At 52.1% G+C, this 21,805-nt stretch overlaps 1 protein-coding gene across 5 annotated transcripts in view; it reads right to left on the reverse strand.

The window, feature by feature from the left end:
• Positions 1-21,805, reverse strand: part of DSCAML1 (DS cell adhesion molecule like 1) — a 307,623-nt gene that overhangs the window by 31,630 nt on the left and 254,188 nt on the right. For all 5 annotated transcript variants that reach the window (XM_043500855.1, XM_038380607.2, XM_038380611.2 and 2 more), the window contains 5 exons: positions 12,411-12,550; positions 4,452-4,605; positions 3,909-4,026; positions 3,423-3,586; positions 2,254-2,352 (listed from right to left, as the gene is read on the reverse strand). In XM_043500855.1, the coding sequence (XP_043356790.1) occupies positions 2,254-2,352; positions 3,423-3,586; positions 3,909-4,026; positions 4,452-4,605; positions 12,411-12,550 (675 nt within the window). The remainder of the gene's footprint in view (positions 1-2,253; positions 2,353-3,422; positions 3,587-3,908; positions 4,027-4,451; positions 4,606-12,410; positions 12,551-21,805) is intronic.

The following is a 21,805-nucleotide window of genomic DNA, read 5'->3' on the forward strand; positions in this document are numbered from 1 at the left end:
CAGAGTGTTGTTATTAACATGCATGAGCCCAAGGAAGCCCCATCCCAAACAAACTGGCCTAGTTACACATTTCACCACAAACTCAAAGTTCAGCCAGTATCGGGGAAGATTCATGGATCCACGGAGCCTGGGCCAGCCCCCTGACCCAATCCAGGGCCAGTTCAAAGCATGGGGTAAAAAAATGCCATCACATTTGCAGCAGCATGTGGCTCTATGTCATAAAACCAAGTAAGAAAAGGAGTCCTTGCGGCACCTTAGAGACTAACAAATTAATTTAAGCATAAGCTTTCGTGAGCTACAGCTCACTTCATCAGATGCATCCAATGAAGTGAGCTGTAGCTCACGAAAGCTTATGCTCAAATAAATTCGTTAGTCTCTAAGGTGCCACAAGTACTCCTTTTCATTTTTGCGAATACAGACCAACACGGCTGCTACTCTGAAACCTGTTATAAAACCAAGTGAATCTCAGTGGGTTTGAGTCTTCTGCTTCCAGAAGCTCAGGGGAGCGAAACCCACACCGAGCCGAACCGCAGGAAATACTCGCGCCTCTTCCCCAGAATGAAAGTGCCCGGTTCTGTCCGGCAGTGGCCTGCAGCACAGCCTGTGACTGCTCACACCGACCCAGCCACTCCTCTCCCTCAACGCCCATTTCACACCAGACTTCCATCCTGCCACTTCCAGACCAGCCCCATCAGATGGCGCTGTCTCCCCCTGCAAAGCCAACACCAAGGAGCTTTGCAGAAGGAAGAGCCCGGGACGGGGCATTTCAACAAGCTGTGCACTCCTGTTCTGAAGGCTCACACCACAATTCGCCAGGACAAGACACCCAGCCTTTAGTTATTTATTGATTTTTTATATGCAGCATGTTTTTAATATTTCTAATCCAATTATAACCAAATGTATCAGAGTCCACTGAAGTGAAAGGCTGCTGGCTGGGGAGATTTGCTTGTAATTACTTTCATGCTTTTAAATTAATTGTAAGTGAGGTTTCCATTCCCTCCCACCCCCAGTCTGCAGCTGTTTCAACATATAATTCATTAGATGAATCAGAGCAGAAAGGAGGCTTCGGAAAGCCAGGAAATTCCTAGAGCTCTCTAGCCGTCCAAGACCTGCTGGGAAGGGTAGAGGGAGGCAGGAGATGAGCCCTAGTCACTCAGGGTCCAAGCTTCGTAAACACCAGGTAGCTACAAGAGATCTCCCAGACAGCCAGAAACAGCAATTAGCAGCTTGGCTTTTGCAAGCCACTTCAGTCCCACGATCTTGTAAAAACATGTAACAAGCCATTTAATTGAGACTTGCAGCCCCCCTGCAAGGTTTGGAAGCATCACACTTACAGATGGGGAGAGTGAGGCACACAGACTAAATAGTTTACTCACCCAGCAGGTCAGTGGCAGAGATGGAAGTAAAAGCCAGGAGTCCTCCTGGCTCCCAGTTCTTAGCCCTAAGCCATAGACTAACGTTCCTTCTCAGAGGCAGGAACAGAACGAGTCCTGACTCGCTGTTCCCCTGCTCTAACCACAAGACTACATTCACCTCCTGAAGTTGGGTGTAGAACCAGAGTCCTGACCCTCGATTCTCAGCTCCAAGAGTGGATCATGCGCTCTTCCCAAACTGAGTCAAGTTTCTGCCTACCCCCAAACATGGCCTTTTTACATCTCTGCTGCAAACTGAGAAACTCTGGGCTTTGTGTCAGGGCACGGCAGCGTGAATGACATGGCGTCTCCAGCCTTCTTCTCTAGCAGCAACTGACCACCATGGGAGCCACGCAAGGATCTCCTTCAAAATAAGGATGCATGCCATTGCACCTTCCGTGACAGACTCATCATTCATCCTCAGAAGGCCAATTAGGATCTCCAGAAGCTAAGCCCTAATTGCTAGCATCTGGAGCGTCAAAGCCACTAGGCCTTCCCTCTTTGAGGCCATGTGCCTCCATCTGGCTTTGCTGCCCCAGTGGAGAAGTAGACCCAGCTAATCACACATGGCAGTCTACCCCCAGCCCCTCCCAGAAAACTTAGCAATATCAAGCTCAGACACAGGATCTGCCATCTCCCCAGCCCCTTCCTGAGAAAGGCATGCAGAATCCCCAGAATTTATGCCACTTCCTCTCCTCCCTTGGCCTTGGCTGTGGAGCACAAGCCATGCAGAGCAGAAAGAGGGAATCTTAAACCTGGGCTCTCAATATCACAGCCCTACAGCTGTCCAGCCACCCAGAGCTCATGATGCTCTCCAGTCCCTTGCCCTTCCCCGCCTCACCTCTGATGGAGCTGCCACCGTTGTCCCCAGGAATCCAGGCCAATGTGATGGATGAAGCTGAGGTTTTAGATACAGTCAAGCGTGGCTGGTCTGGGGGAACTAGATCAAACAGCATAAAGTCACTGAGTGCATTTCACACTGGAATCAGAGCCAGGCATCTGCACCTTTATAGGGTTGATTTCAAATACAAGCCCCGTGCTCATGGATGACCTTTGAGCACTGAGCCCCGTGTGCCCAGGGATGGCCCTCTATCCTTTCATCTAGTTGGGAAGAGACATGCAGCTTCCCAGCTTCATCACAGTATGGAGAAAAATCTAATGGTTGGATCTTTGAGGTACAGAATTTGGGGGCAGTTTACAAGGTGTTCAGCAAAACCTAACATGGAGGGAAATTTTTGCATGAGAGTTTTTTTAATTCAATGTTTCGGACACCCCCGGCAACCCAGACAGCAGCCATGGTTTAATGCACAAGACCTGAGAGTAAGACGGTCCTGAAACAGAAAACAAAATAATCGTGTCTCACCTGCCTGCTCCAGAGTGAGTGAAAAGTGAAGTGTAACACAACAGCATCACTAGCAACGGGTCAACCGGACCCCACCCTCCCAGTGCACACAACTTTCATGGCTTCATTAGCATCAACGCAGGGAAGGAAATGCCTGGGGCTCTCCCAGAGGCATCACACTGATCTAACTCCATAGACTTCAGGGGGGCTCAGCTGGATGGACACATCAGGCTATGTGAGACCAGAACCAATGCAATAGCTACATTGCTGGTGTGGGCACTTTCACCGGGCGAAGCGGTGTTTGGATGGATGGTGCTTGTGGAAAGCAATTCTCAGGCCCAAGGACAAAACTCATTTAATTGTAAAACAAAACTTGACTTGTGACAAAGTGCGATTGGCTTCGGGCAACAGCAGTTTATATAAAAGGGAAGCCTGCCCAATCAGGGAACAAACAACTGCATGTAACTTAGGTGGCCAATCACAGAGCTCCAACAACTAATTCCAAGCTCTGATGAGCTGAATGAACAATTCCAGAGGCCGAGATGCGTCTGCAGAAAATCTCTGTCTAGCCATTTCCAGAAACAATTCGCATTCTAATGATGGGCAAAGTGGACAAAGGCAGAGCATGGCTGAGCATGCCAGGCTGGGTATCCTGGCACAGCCCTTACCTTGCACCAGCAGGTTGATGATGATGGTATCAAAGCCCCATGTGTTGGTGGCAGTGCAGGTGTAATACCCAGAATCCTCTGCTTTCACCGAGCGCAGGACCAGCGTGCCATTGGCCTGGATCAGCCGGTGCCCATCCACTGCTACCGGGATGGCAGAATCCTCGCTGCAAGGAACAAGAAATGCCAGCAGCTTATCAGTGTAAATCCCCACTCGTGCCTCCCAGCAGCAAGAAGCTCCCAGCGCCTACGGATGGGGCTCCAGAGCGTGTTGCCCCAGGAGTCCAAGAGCCGCCCAGATGGTGTGCAGCACTGCCTGGCTGCTCTTCCATTCCACAGGCCAACGGCCAGGCAGTGCCCCCAGACAAAAGGTCAGCTCCTCCAGGGAACAAGGACCATGGAGCTTTTCCCTTTTGCCACCTCTCTGCCACAGGGATCAGGGCTCCTCCCGAGAGGCTGCACGGTGGGAAAAAGGTAGGCTGTAGTTACCTGTCCTTTGTCCATTTAATGGCAGGGGCCGGCTCCCCAACCGAATTGCACGGCAGCCTCACATCCTTCATCCACGGAGTGGTGACGGTGCCGCCAAAGGAGATGATCTTGGCTGGGGCTGTGGGGAGAAGGGAACGTCAGTCTGGCTGGACGAGCCACACACACAAAGCCTGCCTATCCCACCAGTGCAGAGCCCATCCTTCTGCACCGGGGGCTGAGATTCACCACCTTTGTTGATGACGCAGAACCTCCTCCAAGCCAATGGGCAGACGGAGTAGCCAGCGCTTCGCGAGGTGCTGGCTATGGCGAGTCCTGGAGACAAAGGGCCGACCCAGAGCCAGCACCAGGGCACACGTCAAACCCGAGCCTGAATCCAGAGTGTGCAGTGGGCCCCGCGCCTCTACACTAAGCCAAATCTAAATGCCAGATGACCTCCCCCACCCCACCCAGGACTCTGTTACCCAGAGCGAGACCTAGCTCCCCTCCATTCAGCCCCACTGCCCCATCCCATCTATCCACCACACCCCACCGGCCCTGCCTCACCTTTCCCAGCAGGCTCAATGGTGACCTTTTCACTGATGTTGCCGCGTCCTGCCGAGGTCACGGCCGCCACCCACAACATGTACTGCTGCCCGCGGTTGAGGTGGGCGATGCGGTAGAAGAGTTGCTCGGGGCTGGTCTCGTACTCACTGGGGGCCTGGCGGGGGAAGGAGGGGATGCAGCTGGTTAGCCAGGACAAGATGAACCCCCTTTCATGCAACTCTTCCTGCCCAGGCTTTGATGCAGCCACCAACCCCGCCCCACCCACCAGTACAACCATACTAGTCATAACAACAGTCTGGGCACCCTAACCCCTGCTCGGACAAGTCCTGGCTTTAAGGGACCACCTCAGATTATCCTTGTGTGACGGTCACCATCTCGGCTGACCCTAGGATCAGACGGGGACCCGCAGAGCTAAACGCTGGAGCTTTTGCTAATGAGCACAGACTCCACTGCTGGGGCGGAGAAACCCACAGGGATTGGGCACAGAGGGACAACCTGTAACACACCTACATTTAGGGACTGGGCAGGCAGGCAGGCACTCCAGGGAGGGCTATTTGCCAGGGAAGTTTCCGAAAAAAGCGGTGGACGCCCCAGCATTTGGGGTATTTTTATCTAGATTAAGCAAATTGTTATATGTTATTATTTATTACAGTGTCTTCACTATCTTTGAAGTGAAAGCCACAGGGGGTGGAGACAAGGGGTTCGGCGTGGGGGAGGTGGCTCAGGGTAGGGCAGAGGGTGGGGTGTGAGGTCTGGTTGGGGATGAGGGGTTTGCGGTGTGGGAGGGACTCAGGGCTAGGGCAGAGTATTGGGGTGCAGGGGTGAGGGCTGTGGGGTGGGGCCGGGGATGAGGGGTTCAGAAGGGGGCTCAGAGCTGGGTTGGAATGTGGCGGGGGGGTGAGGGGTCTGGCGGGGGTTGCGGGCTCTGAGGTGGAGGCAAGGATGAGGAGTTTGGGGTGCAGGCAGGCTGCCCCAGGGCTGGGGCCAGAGAACTCCCCCCAGCCCTCTCCCTGCCAGCAGCAGCAGCTAGCTCCGGGGAAGGGACCTTCCCCCCCCCCCCCCCCAGCCGGCAGCAGGGAGCTCTGGGGCCGGGGGAGAGGCCCACAGCAGCCCTGCAAGTCCCAGCTTGCTCCCCCACACCTCTCTCCTCTGCAGGTCCCTGCTGTGTGGCTATTTATAGCCTGCTGTTCTGCCTCTGCCCCTTCCCTAGTCTATGCATTCTCCAACAACTCCTGGCTAATGTCCCATGTAAGGGACAGCCCCAAATCCCTGCCTTTGCATCTCCTCTGAACAACCCGGGGATAGCAACACTTGCTTCTCCAGCCCCATGGCGTACCCAATCAACCCTGTAGTTCAGCTAGCAGCACACCTGCAGGGGCTCGGGGGCGCTGCCCTCACGGGTGTCCCCCTTACCTCGCGTTCCGAGGGGCTGGGAGCACGGTTTGTTGGGAGCAGGGCAGCAGCTGCTGCTCCTGAGGACTCCCAATAAAAGTAAACCTTCAGTGGTCCAGTGCCTCTCCCTGTTGTCTGCGTACGTCCCCAAGGAGGGAGGATTATCGCAGGCAGGCAGGCGAGACACGGGAAGGTGGGTGTGGTCGAGCTCTGGAAACACACCAGGCCTCTCGCTGGTATATTTCAAAAGGCTCATGATTTTTATGTAAAGGGAAGCTAACAAAATCTGCAACCCCCCCCCCCCCCCGCATCAAGCTCCCCCCGGCCACATCCCCTTCCTCTGCCGAGGATCCATCAGCTCGAGGAGGTACAAGGTTAGAGATGAGAAAGCCACCCCCCACTCTCACAAATCGCTGGAGTGGCTGGGTAGCACTCAGAGCGGCTCTCTCTCTTTGTGTTGGTTTGCTTGGCTCTAGTTTCTGAAAGCTAATCCAGCTCCATTTGCCATTTCTCAATGCCAGTGTAAACCGGCTGGTGTCGTCATTTCTCCAGGGAGCCCAGTTCTGAGCTTCAGGAACAGATGGTGGCATCGGTGTGATGTGTTCCAGCGATATCACTCCTCCAAGGGCCCACGATCCCTCCTGCTGATCTACAGCAAGAGCAGGGCAGGCTGGGAGGGCAGGAGCCCATGATGGCCCGATGAAACCTCCCCCTCAACAATTTGCTTTGCGGCTGCTCAGTGTGAAACATTCCACAAAACATTCGCCTCATCCAGCCCAAAATTCAATATCAAAAATACTGACCCCATGTTATGGCTCTCCCCACCTCCCACACACAATTCTTCGTCACCCTCCCATTTGCTGTACTGCATAGGGCCCTTCCTCACTCCCCTCTCTGTAGGGCATGCAAAAATCCTGGAGCCAAGAGACAGGTCTATTTCAAATAAATAAATGGATAAAAATCACCCCACCTCCAAACCCACTCCACTCACATAACGAGCTGCCCCAGTGCACCATAATTGTCTCACTCGCATTTAGGACTAGCCCTGCTCCTGCGCAGGTTTCTGGCACGTTGCTTGTGGGCTCAGTTGCCCTTTGGACATCAAACAGACCAGAGAAGAAAAACTGAGGGCCAAGCCAGGTTTCCAGTTCTCTCCCATGCAACAGACTGTCGGAAAGGAAACCAGCAGAGCAACATAGCAACCACGGGGCTCGCTGTTGCACATGAGAGAACCATTTGGTGGCAGCAACTTCTAGGAGCTTGCACTAAGGAATTGAGGGCAACCTGGGGCAAGAGGCATTCCTGATATTATGGGATGGGAGGAGGAGATAAGTAAGAGACGGGGAGTTGATCTCGTTACCCATTCGTTATGAGTAGCCATCCTATAGTGCACCTAGCAGCTCCTACCGAGATCAGGGCCCATTCTGCTTGGTTCTGTACAAACACAGAGTAAGAGGGAATCACTGCCCCAAAGAGCTTATAGTCTAAATAGACAAGACAGACAAAGGGGTGGGAGTGGGACGGACACAGTGACAGAGCTGGTATTAGAAATCAAGGCTCCTGATTCTCAGGGCAGTGCCTTATCTACCGGGCCACACGTCTCCCTCTCTAGTGCTTCCTGAGGAAGGGCTCAGAGAACAGCAAAATCACTTTTGTAGGCAGCCCCTGGCATAAAGGGTGCATGAGCCACAAGAAGGGTGGTAAACTATGGCTGGACTAGGGGTAACAGAGATTATTGACGAGGAGCCTCATGGAGTGCAGAGGCCGTTATCCTGTGCTCAGACAACGCAGCCAGCACGTTACAGCCGCTGCTCCCAGCGGTGATAACAGGGAGAACTCACAGGAAATCTGGCATGCAGAGGCTCTAAGAAATCTATGGCCCCATGCAATGTTAGTCTTGGCCACCAATGAACCCCCAGGATCTAACACTGAGGCCCTCCGCTTCACCAAAACCACATGCCTCTGACACTGGAGCTAAATTACAATCTCTGGCTTTTACATCACTAGGGGCGTTTCCGCCATTTGTGGGTGAGCCAGGTGAGGGCAGAAGCGCGTGCGCGCACACACACACACACACACACACACACACAGAGCACATGACCAAGTGCAATGGATACGAAAGCCATTGACTCTGGGGCAGTGAACCTGCTCCAGAAAAGACCCCTAATGAACAGGGACTGGCAGAGACTTCCTGAAACCAGAGGGGGCTGAATGCCAAGCTGGGATAGAAGGCACCTTCCAGGGCCATTGCTCCTCACCATCATGCCACCATAGGGGCATGGAAACGCTGCACCCCCAACTGTCAAACAACCGGAAGCCATCCACCCAGCCCATCATCAACATGTCGTTTGTCTGGTATCCCAGTCATAAGGGAAGGGATGGGCTGTGCGGGAGAGGGAATTCAACAATTAATTTTCTAGTCTATAGGATGGATATTTTGTTTATACACACAGACACACACACACGTACGTAGAGACCCATATACGTAAAAACACTTACATGTGCATGTGTATAAACACACACTATTCATTCCATAGAATAGAGACTTAATCGTGTATACACATATTTACATGTGTGTGTATACACATACATATATATAGATATGTATGTTACAATATATGTAAATATATCCAATAAATAGATATACAGATATAAATATTATATTGTATGCATAATTTTTTTAACCAAATGACAGTTTTGACATTATGCCAAGAAAACAATATCAGATCCCAGCAGTTTTACCAGTTGCTTTGATGAAAAGATTATGTTGCCCTGGAAACCAGAGGCTCAGATATTGAAATGAATTTGAGAAGGAGCTTTTGATAAGCACTAGTTTGCAGACCTCCTGTCAACCTCTTCCCCTCGTGAAGACGGGATGGGACCCTGTTTAATTTTTATTTTAATTTCGGTCAGCTGCTGGTAAGAGAAATGTCTTGTAAATTTGCCCTTTTGAAATCCGTGCAGGGACAAGGAGTGGGGTGGGTGGTGGAAGATAACAAACAGATAGTGAGATAATGATCCAATGCAAATTGTACACACATTTATTTGCACAAACCCCTCTGTAACAGGAGTGTGAGGACCTGCACCATGTGTGGAGCCGAATCAAAATCGACCTTCATCCACACCACTTGGCTCTATTATTTATATTTTTTTTCCTAGCCAATTAATCCCTCTCCCCTGCTCCATGCAGCAGCAACACCCAGTTCTGGGTCCTGCCGCTGTGAATCCCGCTCCAGCAGGAGCGGCCGCTTTGTTTCAGATCCTTTGCTTTTCCTTCCCCCTCCCCCAGCAAAGTAGAAATGGCATCAGTCTAGAAACCAGTCTACACCTGCCCCATGCAAATGGGGACATGAGCCCTCACCTTCTCTTAGGAGTTGGCAGAAGATGAACTGCCACAACTGGACCCAGCCTGGGTGCTGGGAGGGGCCAAAGGGGCCCAACTGGGCATGTGCTTGCAATGCAATATAGAAGCCTGAAGCCTCGGCGAGCTGGGGCTGGTACATCATGGAGCAGGAATTGCCACTCTGTGCCCGAGCCCCCATACTGCAGAGCACCCAGAACCAGAGAGTGACCAACACAGGAGATTCAGAACAGAACAATAACAGTTCAGGGACAGAGGGAGCCCCCAAAGAGAGAGAGGGGAAGAGCCAAGGCCTAAGTGTCCAGGGCTCAGGGCCTAAACTCTAGCACCTGAATAAAAGCAGCCTGAGGTCCTGACAGGATGCAGCACCCTGATTCTACTGGCTGCATGGCACCTGGACAAACCAGGCCATTGACATCTAGGCACCGGGTTTGAGGCTCCCAAATTCAAACCATTTACTTAAGGCTGGGATTTCCCAAGGGAGGCAGGCGCCCAGCCAGTGCCTATTGAAATCTTATGGGATTTGGGCACCAATTCTCCTCGGCTCCTTTGGGAATCCCAGCTGGAGTGTATCCCCATGACAGACTTTGGCTAAAATACAGCAAGGGGTGTGCAGGGAGACACACGAGAGCTGTGCCCACACAGTGATACCTCCCTTAATGGAGAGCAGGGCAGATGAAGATCATCTGCTTAGTCGAGCAGGGTCTTCTGAAAGGTGCAGGGATACTCCTGTGTAGCGCTCCAGGGGCTTGTCTACTTGGGGAGTTATTCCTGATTCACTCCCTGTGTGGATTCTCTTATTCCAGAATAAGAGTGCTCACAAAAGTGGTTAATCAGGAATAGCTAGTCTGCTTTAAACTCACGCTTCCTGGTGTAGACAAACCCTAAGACAGGGAGGATGGCTAGTTTAGGAGATTTCCTGTACAGGCTTCCTTTTGTCTGAAGAGGGTGGAATGTCGGGAGAAAGAGGAGTGGGTGTAACTAGGAGCAAGGGATGAAGCTGAGCAAAGGAAATTTTAGATCGTGTCTCAATGCCTCCCAGCAGGAAGAGTGATCAGCCTATACAACAGTGTCCCCTAGGGAAGTTCCCAGGTCTTGGATTCCGAGAGAGGAGATGGAAAAAACCAACGGCCCACACATAGCGAGAACCAATCCTGCACTGACCCAATGGAACCAGCTGGGCTATCTCCTCTGATTTCTGAGGCACAGTATCAAGTTATTTTGCTTTCAGTGGGATATTTTCATGCTGCCTGACACGGCCTCCCTTACACACACCTGCCGCTGGAACATCACTCAGATATTTACTTCAGAGAGGTTTGTAAACAACAGAACATGAAAAAAAATCTATAAAACATGAATCCACTAAGCAGCTTGTTTTAGACAGAGTCGGGCATGGTAGATGAAGTGGAAGTGTCTACAGGTAGCATAGACCTCGGGGGGATTGATGCCAGATGCAAGGAGCCTGAATCTTCCACAGGCCAGGCTCCTTGGAAGTGTCAGGGCGGATGTACGGGGACAGGGCAGATTCCTCCATTTTCCCCTTACACTAGAAGTGACCCGGGATCCCAGCTCAGTTCTTTAAAGGTTCCCCCTCTCACTGCTGGAGTTGATCTATTTTTTTTTAAACTTGATGCTACTAGTTTAAGGGAAGCCCTCCTACCCACATGGCACATCTCCCTGCCTGGCCTGCAGGCAGGGAGCTGCGCACCGTAACTAACAGTTTGGGCTTCTCCCCTCTAGAAGTAGGAATTCAAGTTAGTTCACGTTCAGGAAGGGACTGGGGGTGAGTGACTTCTATAGGTGGAGGGAGTCCTTCAGCTCTGCCCATTTCAGAATAATTAGCAGCCTGTGGAGCAGAGAGTCAGAACTGGGGTAACAGGGCCTGGTGGGGATCAGGGCTCTGGGGCATCAGCAGAGCTTGGGGGGGGGGAAAAACAGTGTTCTCTGGAATAACGGGGATGCTGCAGGTCCAGGCTACTGGGCAGCTGACGCGACCCTTGTGGGCTGTGTGCCTGGCTCTCCGCTCAGCCTCACAGTCTTACTGAAGACTAGCATTCACCCCCCAAATGTGTGCACTCTCTTACACATGCGCTGGCCTCTTTCTTTCTGCCCTCAAGTTTCCTGCAAGAAGACAAGGGCTCCTAGCAAGCTCTAAACACAAGAAATGCTGTTGCACTGGACACCAAGGCCTGTTTGTTGAAGGCGTCACCCAAGTAGAACCACCAAAAGACTGCTTCCATTCTGGAGAATTCCGCAGGGTCGGATAAATCCCCCATCCAGAAATTGTGCCACAGCAACAGCGTTGCTCTTTCTCCCAGGAGGGGCTCTGTGCCTGCAGGCTGCAAGGACTGGGGGACCATACAGGACCTATTTTAAAATATATCTTGTGATTTGGTTGCTTTTAAAAAGCACAAGCAATCCCTCACAGCAGTGCTGAGTTTACACCCATAAACCACTGACACCACAGCAATAAATGTACAAGCGGAGGGGTGTCTAAGACAGAAACCATCTGTGGTGCACTCAGAACGTCCACCCTTGCTAGAGAAATACACTAATCCATCGTAAAAACAACTGATTAGCTTTCATACGCAGGGCAGTGGGTTTCCGCTATCACTGCTAAGAGGTGTCTTTAGATTATGAGCATCAGGAATGCATAGGGCCAGATGAGCCAGAGACAATAAATGCAAAATGACAGACAAATGTTATGTTCCCTTCTACAGGATGGTCCATGTAGCAGATAACAGCCCACTACTCCTATCTGCTAACAGTTACTTGTTTAGGTCGAGTGGCAAGGACTTGTGCCCTGGGTTTGACTCTGGTGGGGCAGGTTGTTAAACAAACAAGGGGTGACAGCTAGGAGTATAAGAAGGCACCCAGGCTTTCCCACCTTCATTTCCATTTGACCCATTAACTCGTGTAGTTGAGGGCCCCCCCGCAGGTGCTTTCTGACCCCTTGAGCACTGAGCTGAATGTTTCCCAGCTCCCTCCTACGGCAAGCCAAGTGTGCCTGTTTGCCACATCCGGTGCCAGGCTGCTAGGCAGCCCAAGGTGGCTCTGCTAGCTGGGGGTGCATATTGAGGGTGGGGGGCCAGGGTGTTTTCATGCATGCCCTCCAGGGGTGCATGCGGTCTCCACTGAGCAGAAAGGGTAATTCTTCATTGCCAACCACCCGCCCAATCACCCAAGCTCCCTCGTGTCCTACTTACTGGCTGTCCGGACCCAGGGCTGGAGCAGAAGATGGTGTACTTCCGGATGATCCCATTCGGCTTAGTTGGGGGAAGCCAGGACACGACCACACTGCTGGCAGAAGACGGGACAGCTTTTATCCCAGCGGGGGGGCCTGGAACTGAGCGAGAGACAATTCATTTTAGACCCAGCAGCTTCAGCAAAGCCGGCTAGATCCACAATGACCTCCCGAGCAGGGCACTGATTCTTCTTCCCCGTGAGGGGAAAGGCCAGACCACTCTTCCTGCACACCCAGCATCTGCAGGCATTCACATCATTTGAGGTCTTGTTCTAAGAGGAATTCCATAACCAGGAACGCCACAATTCTAGAAGGAGTCAACCCTGCAGAAGGGCTGGTTCCGGATCCTGTCCTGGCTTGGTGTTGGATGCAGATGCTATTTTGGCACAGGACCACTTTGGGTGCACAGAATGGAGGAAAGCTATTCTAGAGGCTGCATGTAGGGTACACCCGCTGCCGCAGGGCTGAGCCTTTCACCCTCCCATCCCAGGGAGGGCAGATGCTGAGTCAGCCCGAGGGGCAAAGGAAGCAAATCCAGTGGTGGACAATCTGTCCTACCTTTCATTTTGGGTTCAGAGCTTGGCTGGGAAAGTGGGAAGCGCCTGGACTGGGGTTTTCACGGAACCATAGAAATGTGGGGCTGGAAGGGACCTTGATAGGTCATCTAGTCCTTCCCCTGTGCTGAGGCAGGACCAAGGAAACTCTGACCATCCCTGACAGGTGCTTGTCTGATCTGTTCTTAAAAACCTCCAGTGATGGGGATTCCACAACCTCCCTTGGGAGCCTGTTCCTGTAGCCTTAGAGTTACAAAGGTTTTCCTAATATCTCACCTATATCTGCATTGCTGCAGATTAAGCCCATTATTTCTTGCCCTGCTTTCAGTGGATATGGAGAACAATTGATCCCTGCCCTCTTTAGAGCAGCCCTTAGCACCCTTGAAGACTGTTCTCAGGTCTCACCTCAGGCTTCTTTGCTCAAGTCTAAACATGCACAGTTTTTTTAAACTTTCCTCACAGGTCAGGTTTTCTAAACATTTTATCGTCTTTGTTGCTCTCCTCTCTTCCATGACAGTGTTCAGCCCAGACCAAGACTCAAACCCTTAAATGGTAGGTTTGGTTCAAACACATCGTTACTGCTGGTGCCCTCCTGCAGCACAAGAGCACAGGTGGCATCTGGGCTGTGATGCCCAACAGTTTTGCTGTCTAACATTGTGGGGATTCTAAGGCCTCATGTTAAAATCTACTTCCACAGGGATCATTCCGAGGGGGGAAATCACTGCTGCCCACAACACACCATCGTGCTACGTCTTGACTTGTGCTCATTTCTACCACCTCGTGCAGCTGAAATACCCCTGAAATACAGGCTGTACATTGTGGCCCCACAAAGCCCTCCCTCCTACCCCGGCGCCATGCAATGCAAGGACACTTTATTCTGCCGGACGCCTATCATACCAGGATCTCAAAGCACTTTCTAAACATCAACTAGCCCCCCCTCACACACTGGTAATGCTAGATGCCTATCCTGGTTTTGCAGAGGGCCCCATGGCCAGGAGCAGGGACAGCAGATGCTGTCCACTCCTGCGTCCCTCCCTGAAGATTTTTGTCTGCAGGATTGAGGGTCTACTCATGTGTTGGCATCAACCTGTTAGGAGACCACATCTAACAGTGTCGCCACATCTAACGGAGGGCAGCACCTGCCTCTTGCCAAGCCGGAGGGTTAATTCCAGCTCTCACACATATTTAGAAGCTGTGATTGGCTTTTAATGTCTGTCTCCTTAATCCACTAACATGCCCGACTGGCTTATCCTTACGCTACTCTAATGTGCCTTCCCAGCATCTGGTGCTTTCCAAAGACAGGCAGCTGAGGGGCTCAGGGCCCCCGTCTCCTATTCCCAGCCCAAGGACAGCACAGAGCCAGGAAAACACTCAAACTCGTTAATGGAATTAAAGTAGGCCAGGCAGACAGTGTAAATATTTAAATAACCAGAGCTTTTTAAAAAAGTGTTTATTTCACCAAGTGCTGATGGGTTTGGCAGCAGGAGGCCGGGCTTGCGTTATTTTTACTGCACTGACTGTTTCTTCTGCTTCCAAATCTCCTCCACAACCCAAAGCACAAACCTCTCCAGACCCCACCCAACTGCCCTGTGTAGGGGGAACGAATCTGGCACAAGCCGTTACGGAAATGAGCTGGAAAAATAATGATCCAACCTCTGCGCCCCGCTCTTCCTAAAGGCCTAAATATCCATCCCTGTGGCCCCAGGAATTCACACTCTGCTCACTTCCGTGGTGTCTGAGCACACCCCAGACTGGCTGACATTGGAGATTATCCTGCTGCACAGCCAGCCCCCCTAGTCCCCTTGCAAGGATGCTGTCTTGGGGGATAGCTCCATACAGGGAGTTCCCAGAGAGTGCCAGCTGATCATCTCATTCCGCTCCAGAGCCATGGTGCAAAGGGGCTGTACTGCGCTGGGGGCTGATGCCAGCAAGGGCACGTGCAGAAAGCAGAAACTTTGGCTACAAGAGACATTCGTCCCTGGTTGGGATTGATCCTCTTCTGGGCCTGGGGACTTCAAAGAACCATCACAGTGGCTCCATCTCCCGAGAGACAGGAGCTCCCCACACACACTCCCTAACTCCCCACGTCCCTTGGCATGGAGGGTGTTGGTACCCATCCTACCCCTGACCCCCAGCCAGGTGGGGCGAACCGTAGTTCTATCCTAGAACAGCTGCGGTAGGCCCTGCTCTAGCCCCTGGCACCTGACCCCAACAGCAAGTGGATCAGTATTCTCCCCATAAAACATAGGAGGAAACTGAGGCCCAGAGAGATGAGATCTGCTGGATGCTCACAGCAAAACCTTTCCCTCCCCAGAGGCACTTGCTATCACCATCTCCCTCTGCCTCACACCCCCAGCTGGCAAAGCTCTCCCATGTAAATGCTGGAGACAGTGATTCCTGGCTCTCCAGCTCCTCTCCCATTTCCAAAGCTCCTTCTCTTCTCCCCGTGCCATCTTCTCCCCTGGTTCTTATAACTCAAGGGCCCCTCTGCAGTGGGAAGCCCACATGGCTCACAAGCCTATTTCCTTTACGCCTCAGCTTCCTTAGACATGGCCCCAGTGCAGGGGCCATCTCTTGACAAAGGACTGCATGGTGCCACACATTCTCACAGCACTGGACCACACCTGGATCCCTCCACTTGAGTCACACACACCTCCTGAGAGCAGGGACAAACCAAAGGCCTCTGGAAAAGAAACGACTACAGGAGGATGTGACAGAGGTTTTTTAAATCATGCCGGATGTAGAAAAAGTAAATAAGGAAGCGTTACTTACTCCTTCTCATAACACAAAAGCTAGGGGGTCACCAAATAAAATTAACAGGCAACACACAGTCAGCCTGTGGAACTCTTTGCTAGGGGATGTTGTGAAGGCCAGGACTATAAGAGGTGAGACAAAGTTCCTCCTCTGCCTTGGGGGGGTCCTGCGCTTTCTGGCAGATTTGCTCGCCTCAGAGCTTCACGGCAGCCCCCAGTTTGGCTGTTTTTGCTAGAGACTCAAACCTGCCATTCACTCAGCTGACCTCATCATTAGCTAGCACGGGGGAAACAGAGAACCACCACCGAAGTCTCTGTGTCCCACCTAGTGGGTCTGGGACAGGCCAGATCCCTTTCCAAATTAGACCTTCCCTTCTGGTGTTGCTCACAGACCAGGTCAACTCCTCCTGTGTCGGATCAGGGGATGCGGGGGACCCGGGCCTGCCCTCTACACCGGGCTCCAGCCCAGGGCCCTGTGGATAGCAGCTGTCTACAATGTCTCCTGTATCAGCTGCATGACAGCTACAAGTCCCTGGGCTACTTCCCCATGGCCTCCTCCCAACACCTTCTTTATTCTCACCGCAGGATCTTCCTCCTGAAGCCTGATCACATGTGTACTCCTCCAGCAGCACACCTTCTCACTCCTTGCATGCCTGCCACTAACTGATGGGAGGTCCTTTTTAAACCAGGTGTCCTGATTAGTATGCCTGCCATAATTGATTCTACTATGTTCTTAATTGGCTCCAGGTGTCTTAATTAGCTCGCCTGTCTTAATTGGTTCTAGCAGGTTCCTGATTGCTCTAGCACAGCCTCTGTTCTGGTCACTCAGGGAACAGAAAACTATTCATCCAGTGGCCAGTATATTTGCCTTCTACCAGACTCCGGTACCCCACTGGTCTGGGTCTGTCACACAGGGTTAAAAAAAGAGCTAGATAAATTCATGGAGGATAGGTCCATCAGTCGCTATTAGCCAGGATGGGCAGGGACAGTGTCCCTAGCCTCTGTTTGCCAAAAGCTTTGAATGGGCAACAGGGGATGGGTCACTTGATGATAACCTATTCCATCCATTCCCCCTGGGGCACCTGGCATTGGCTGCTGTCGGAAGACAGGATCCTGGGCTAGATAGACCTTTGGTCTCTGACCCAGTATGGCCGTTCTTATATTCATGGTCCCTGCCCAAAAGACTGGGCAGCCCAGCAGCCTGGGCAGCACAGCTGCAGATAGCTATGCCCAGCATACAGCAGTATGCCCTTTACCCATCTTTGGGAGACTCGCACCTTGTTCTGCCATTGCCTGAATGTGCTGCAGAATGGGGGCCTCTTGCAGGGCAGACAATGCACTGCCTCTGCCCTGGTACAATCTAGCCTAGCTGGGTCCTCCTCCTTCAGGGAGAGGAGGACTGGTCATCAGGCTGAGCAGGGCTGACTTTGTCAGCTCCTTGGAATTAGGTGCCTGGATTAAAGTGCACTAGATCAGCGTAATAAGTAGAAAAACATATGCTTGTCTAAAAAGCCCTTGACAGATTGCAGCCTGCAGTGGTCTAAAGATGTACGGAGCAACTTGGCACCACATCAGCCAGTAAACTGATTGCCCATTGAGCTGAAAATACAGACGTATCAACTGCAAAAAGGACCATGCAGAAACAGCAACAAAAGTCTGGTTTTTGATAACACAACGCTGGCAAGTGCGCTGCCAAGGTCGCCCAGTGTCCCTGGGCCTACCCCACTGGGCCCAGAGCTGCAACTCCTCCTGTATTTTTACAGCACCTTTTATCCCAAAATGCGTTCCAACTCTACACAAAGAGCACCTCTGAAATGCAGCCACATCTGGGGGTCAGGGTGACAGCTGGCTGGCTAAGCAGCAGATTGTAGAACAGTGAAGGTTGGGGGAAGGGATATTTCTCTAAGGACTTCCAAGGCAAACCCCATCCTCTTGCAGAAAGAGCAGCAGGACCTGCCAGAGATAGTCTTTAAGGACTCACCTTGGAGCCCCACACAGAATACAGTACACTGTGTGGAGCTCAGCTCCTCCAGCGATCTGCCGCCAGTGGCAGGCTCACTGGAAATAGCAACAGCAGGGAGATTAGAGGCCTTCATAGAGTGAAGGGCTGGGCCCATGCTGTCATTTACCAAAGAGTCCTGGAGAGTTCACATAAGGTGGTCCAGTCCCCACAGTCATCCCCTCCTGCACTCCAAGTCTCTCAGCATGGCAGTGAGCATCATATGCATACAAAAAGCAGCTAACTTTGGGCCGATTCCTGCTCCAGCTGGATTCAACAGCAAAGCTCCAATTGGTTTCAATGGCAGCAGGATCAGACCCTGTGGATTCACGTGCCTCCCCCCGCACGCGCACACACACACTCAGGATCTTTCTCTGCTAATATTCTTTAGCCAGAATCTGCTCCTGCCCATGTTTTTAGGCTAGAAATGTCTCCTACGACAGCACTTTAACGTACACTAATGTAGGAAACTGCACTGTCTGGCTTCCTGCCCCTCAGTCACCCAGGCCCTAATATTCAGAGCTGAGCTACATTTTCAAATATACTGATTTCAGTTACAACACAGAATACGAAGGGTACAGTTCTCACTTTATATTACAAATATTTGCACTGTAAACAGATAAACAAAAGAAACTATTTTTCAATTCACCTCCTACAAGTACTGTGGTGCAATTTCTTTATCGTGAAAATGCAACTTACAAATGTAGAATTTTTTTTTACATAATTGCACAAAACAATGTAAAATTTTAGAGCCTACAAGTCACAGCATGAAAGGGCATGTGAACATTTAGTGCATCTGGCATGTAAATACCTTGCAACACCAGCTACAACAGTGCCATCTGAACGCCAGTTCTCACTTTCAGGTGACATTGTAAATAAAAAGCAGGCAGCATTATCATCCACAAATGTAAACAAACTTGTTTGTCTAGCATTTCGCTGAACAAGAAGTAGGACTGAGTGGACTGAAATTAATCTAGTTAATTAGTTTGGCATTAATCGTGTGTGTTAACTGAGATTAATTGACAGCCCGAGTCCTAAGCATTGCACATGATCTGGTCCAAGAGGTGAATGTAGCTGAGCAATATCCCCAGCAATGCAATCCCTTTCCAAAAGGGGAACTACACAAGCAGGAGGCTAGTTAGCTGCAATAAAAAGGATAAGTGACAGGGCGAAGTGCCTGCAAGCTGCATGGAAATTCTTTAAAAGGTTCGTGAGTGTTGGGCTGGGTGGGAGGGCGAGCAAGCGAGCCGCTGGAGGGCAGTGATTCAGCCCGTCTCTGCTTCATCTCTGCTGACCGGGAGTGGCCTGGAGGTGGGTCCAGCTGACTGGGTAGGAGGCGCTGGGTGGGAAAGCCCAGAGGTGGATCGAGCTCGCAGCACAGGAGACGCTGTGTGGGAAACTCACTGAGGTGGCTGGCTCTGACAAGGCAGGAGGTGCTGGGCGGGAGAAGCCTGGAGGTGGGTCCAGCTGACAGGACAGGAGATGCTGGGTGGGAAGATCACTGGAGGTGACTCGTGCTGGCTGAGGAGGAGGATTTGGGAGGGAAAAGTCACTGAGGTGGTTGGCGCTGACCGGGCAGGAGGCGCCGGGTGGGAAAGCCCAGAGGTGGGTTTCACTGACTGGGCAGGAGGAGTTGGGGGGGAAAATTACCGAGACGGCTCGCGTTGACGGGGTAAGAGGCGTTAGGAGGGAAAGCCAAGAAGTGGGTTTTTCTGATTGGGCAGGAGGCGCTGGGCGGGAATATCATGGGGGGCGGCTGGCGCTCTCTGGGCAGAGGCGCTGGGCGGGAATATCATGGGGGGCGGCTGGCGCTCTCTGGGCAGAGGCGCTGGGCGGGAATATCATGGGGGGCGGCTGGCGCTCTCTGGGCAGAGGCGCTGGGCGGGAATATCATGGGGGGCGGCTGGCGCTCTCTGGGCAGAGGCGCTGGGCGGGAATATCGTGGGGGGCGGCTGGCGCTCTCTGGGCAGAGGCGCTGGGCGGGAATATCATGGGGGGCGGCTGGCGCTCTCTGGGCAGAGGCGCTGGGCGGGAATATCATGGGGGGCGGCTGGCGCTCTCTGGGCAGAGGCGCTGGGCGGGAAAGCCCTGAGGTGGGTCGAGCTCACAGCACAGGAGGTGCTGGGCGGGAATATCACTGGAGGCAGCTCGTGCTGACTGGGTAGGAGATGTCAGGCAAGTAAATCACCGAGACAGCTCACGCTGACTGGACAGGAGGTGTTGGGCCGGAAAGCCCAGAGGTAGGTCGAGCTCATTAGCACTGGAGGTGCTGGGCAGAAAAATGACTGAGCTGGCTCCTGCTGATTGCGCAGGAGGTGCAGGGCGGCAAAGCCCAGGGGTGGTTCCCACTGACTGCTCAGGAGTGTTCAGTGGGAAAAGCACGGAGATAGCTCATAGTGACGGCAAACGACATGCTGGCTCAGAAACCACAGAACCCAGCCCCAAGGCCTGAGCAGAAGCTGCTGGGCAGGTAACACAGTAGATGATACCCTTACTGAGAAGGGACACAAGGAAGAAAGTGAAACAGGGTCTTTGACAGATATGAAAAAAAGTACTGGGAAGGAAACTCCAAAAGCACCGTGCACTCACGAGACCAATGATTCTAAGGGGCAACTCTGTGTGTAGGCTTCAGCTTACCAGGAAAGAGATGCTAACAAAGAAAAAAAGGAGTTTGGTCTGACGAGGAAAAAGGTGCTGAGTTCTGCAACCTCTCCTGCTCTCTGCAAGAAATCAGTACCGAAAACTAGGAATTAGGGTAATTCCTCAGTCATACACTCAGCCAAGTCAAAACCAGCATACTCTGGCTACGTCCACCTGGACCTCCGTTCTGCTGGGCAGCGAGACCACCCTCTCCCGAGGGAACGGAGGTCTCTCCATTTCAGCGCTTTTCGCTCTGGCGCATTGGAATGCCACTGGCTTTAGGACCACCCTGTAAGCAGGGTTCGGGTCCCCTTTGCCATGGTAATTAAGCCACAGGGCACTTTGAGACGCCAGGTAAAATGACCGCCCTGTAACCGGGGGTAAGGTTGTAATCCTCTCGCGCTTAAACTAGGGGAACCTTTTTGTGCCTCCGGCAGAGCGACCCCCCTTTAAGAAGGGTTGAGGGTCTGTTTCTGTCAGTCAGAGTAAATTCCCCCCAGAATGATTTCTACTTGGCTTTTTGGAGATTTGAAGTGAAATCTTACTCGTGACTTATCCCGGGCGGATGGAACATGGTGTGGCGAAGGGCCGGCTGTAAGGGGATGATGGAGGCCGTGGAAAATTCGCCCCTTTTCTCAAAAAAGCCAAGAAATCGCCCAACATGTCACAAAGGCTGGAAATGAACAGGTGAGGTGGGGGGCTCCTTTCAGACCCTCACTTCCGTGTAATCCTTCCGCAAGTCCTCTTGCCCTGCCCAATTTACACTGCTCAACCAACCTCAACTGTGACCCTTTCTTTTCTTGTGCACAAGAAAGACACTGTCGGACTGATGAGGTTTAACTGTCGAGATTCGGACAGCTCCCTAAGTTGGGTCCGAATTCCAGGCCTTGTGTCTCTTTGGGGATAGTCAGAGGATATTCCTAGGGCTATGTTTGAAGGGATTGATGTGGCTGTCCTTTCCGAAATGTGGTGATGCTCGGGTCTTGGAGGTAGATGTGGTGATATTCAGAGCCGGCACGTTGGGTGCACCTAACCCTATTAACAGGGCTGCGTCACAAGTAAGAGGTGTCTTTTCTGGTCAAGGTTAGGGGGCACAAAGTTGTAATTTTCTTGGTGGGGTAGGAAGGTAAGTCGGGAAGGGTGTCGCTGAGGGAGGGAGGAAGGATTGATTGGAAAGGGGATACTCAGCAGGACCCCTCCCTTACCTGTTCATTTCCAGACCTTTTGACACTGGGGACTTTCCTTTCCCCCCCTTGTTTAAAGGACGAGTATTCTCCTAAAGAAAGGGAGGACCGCCCTGTAATCAGGGTTCAGGTCTGTTTCCCTTTTCTCCACTCTGCATTGGCCCTCTTAATGCCAAGCTCTAAAGTGAGCTCCCTCTAACTGGGGTGTGGGTCTTTCCCTGCCTTTC

This window comes from Dermochelys coriacea, chromosome 22 (assembly GCF_009764565.3).
Source record: "Dermochelys coriacea isolate rDerCor1 chromosome 22, rDerCor1.pri.v4, whole genome shotgun sequence".
In the NCBI taxonomy this organism is placed as follows: Eukaryota; Metazoa; Chordata; order Testudines; family Dermochelyidae; genus Dermochelys; species Dermochelys coriacea.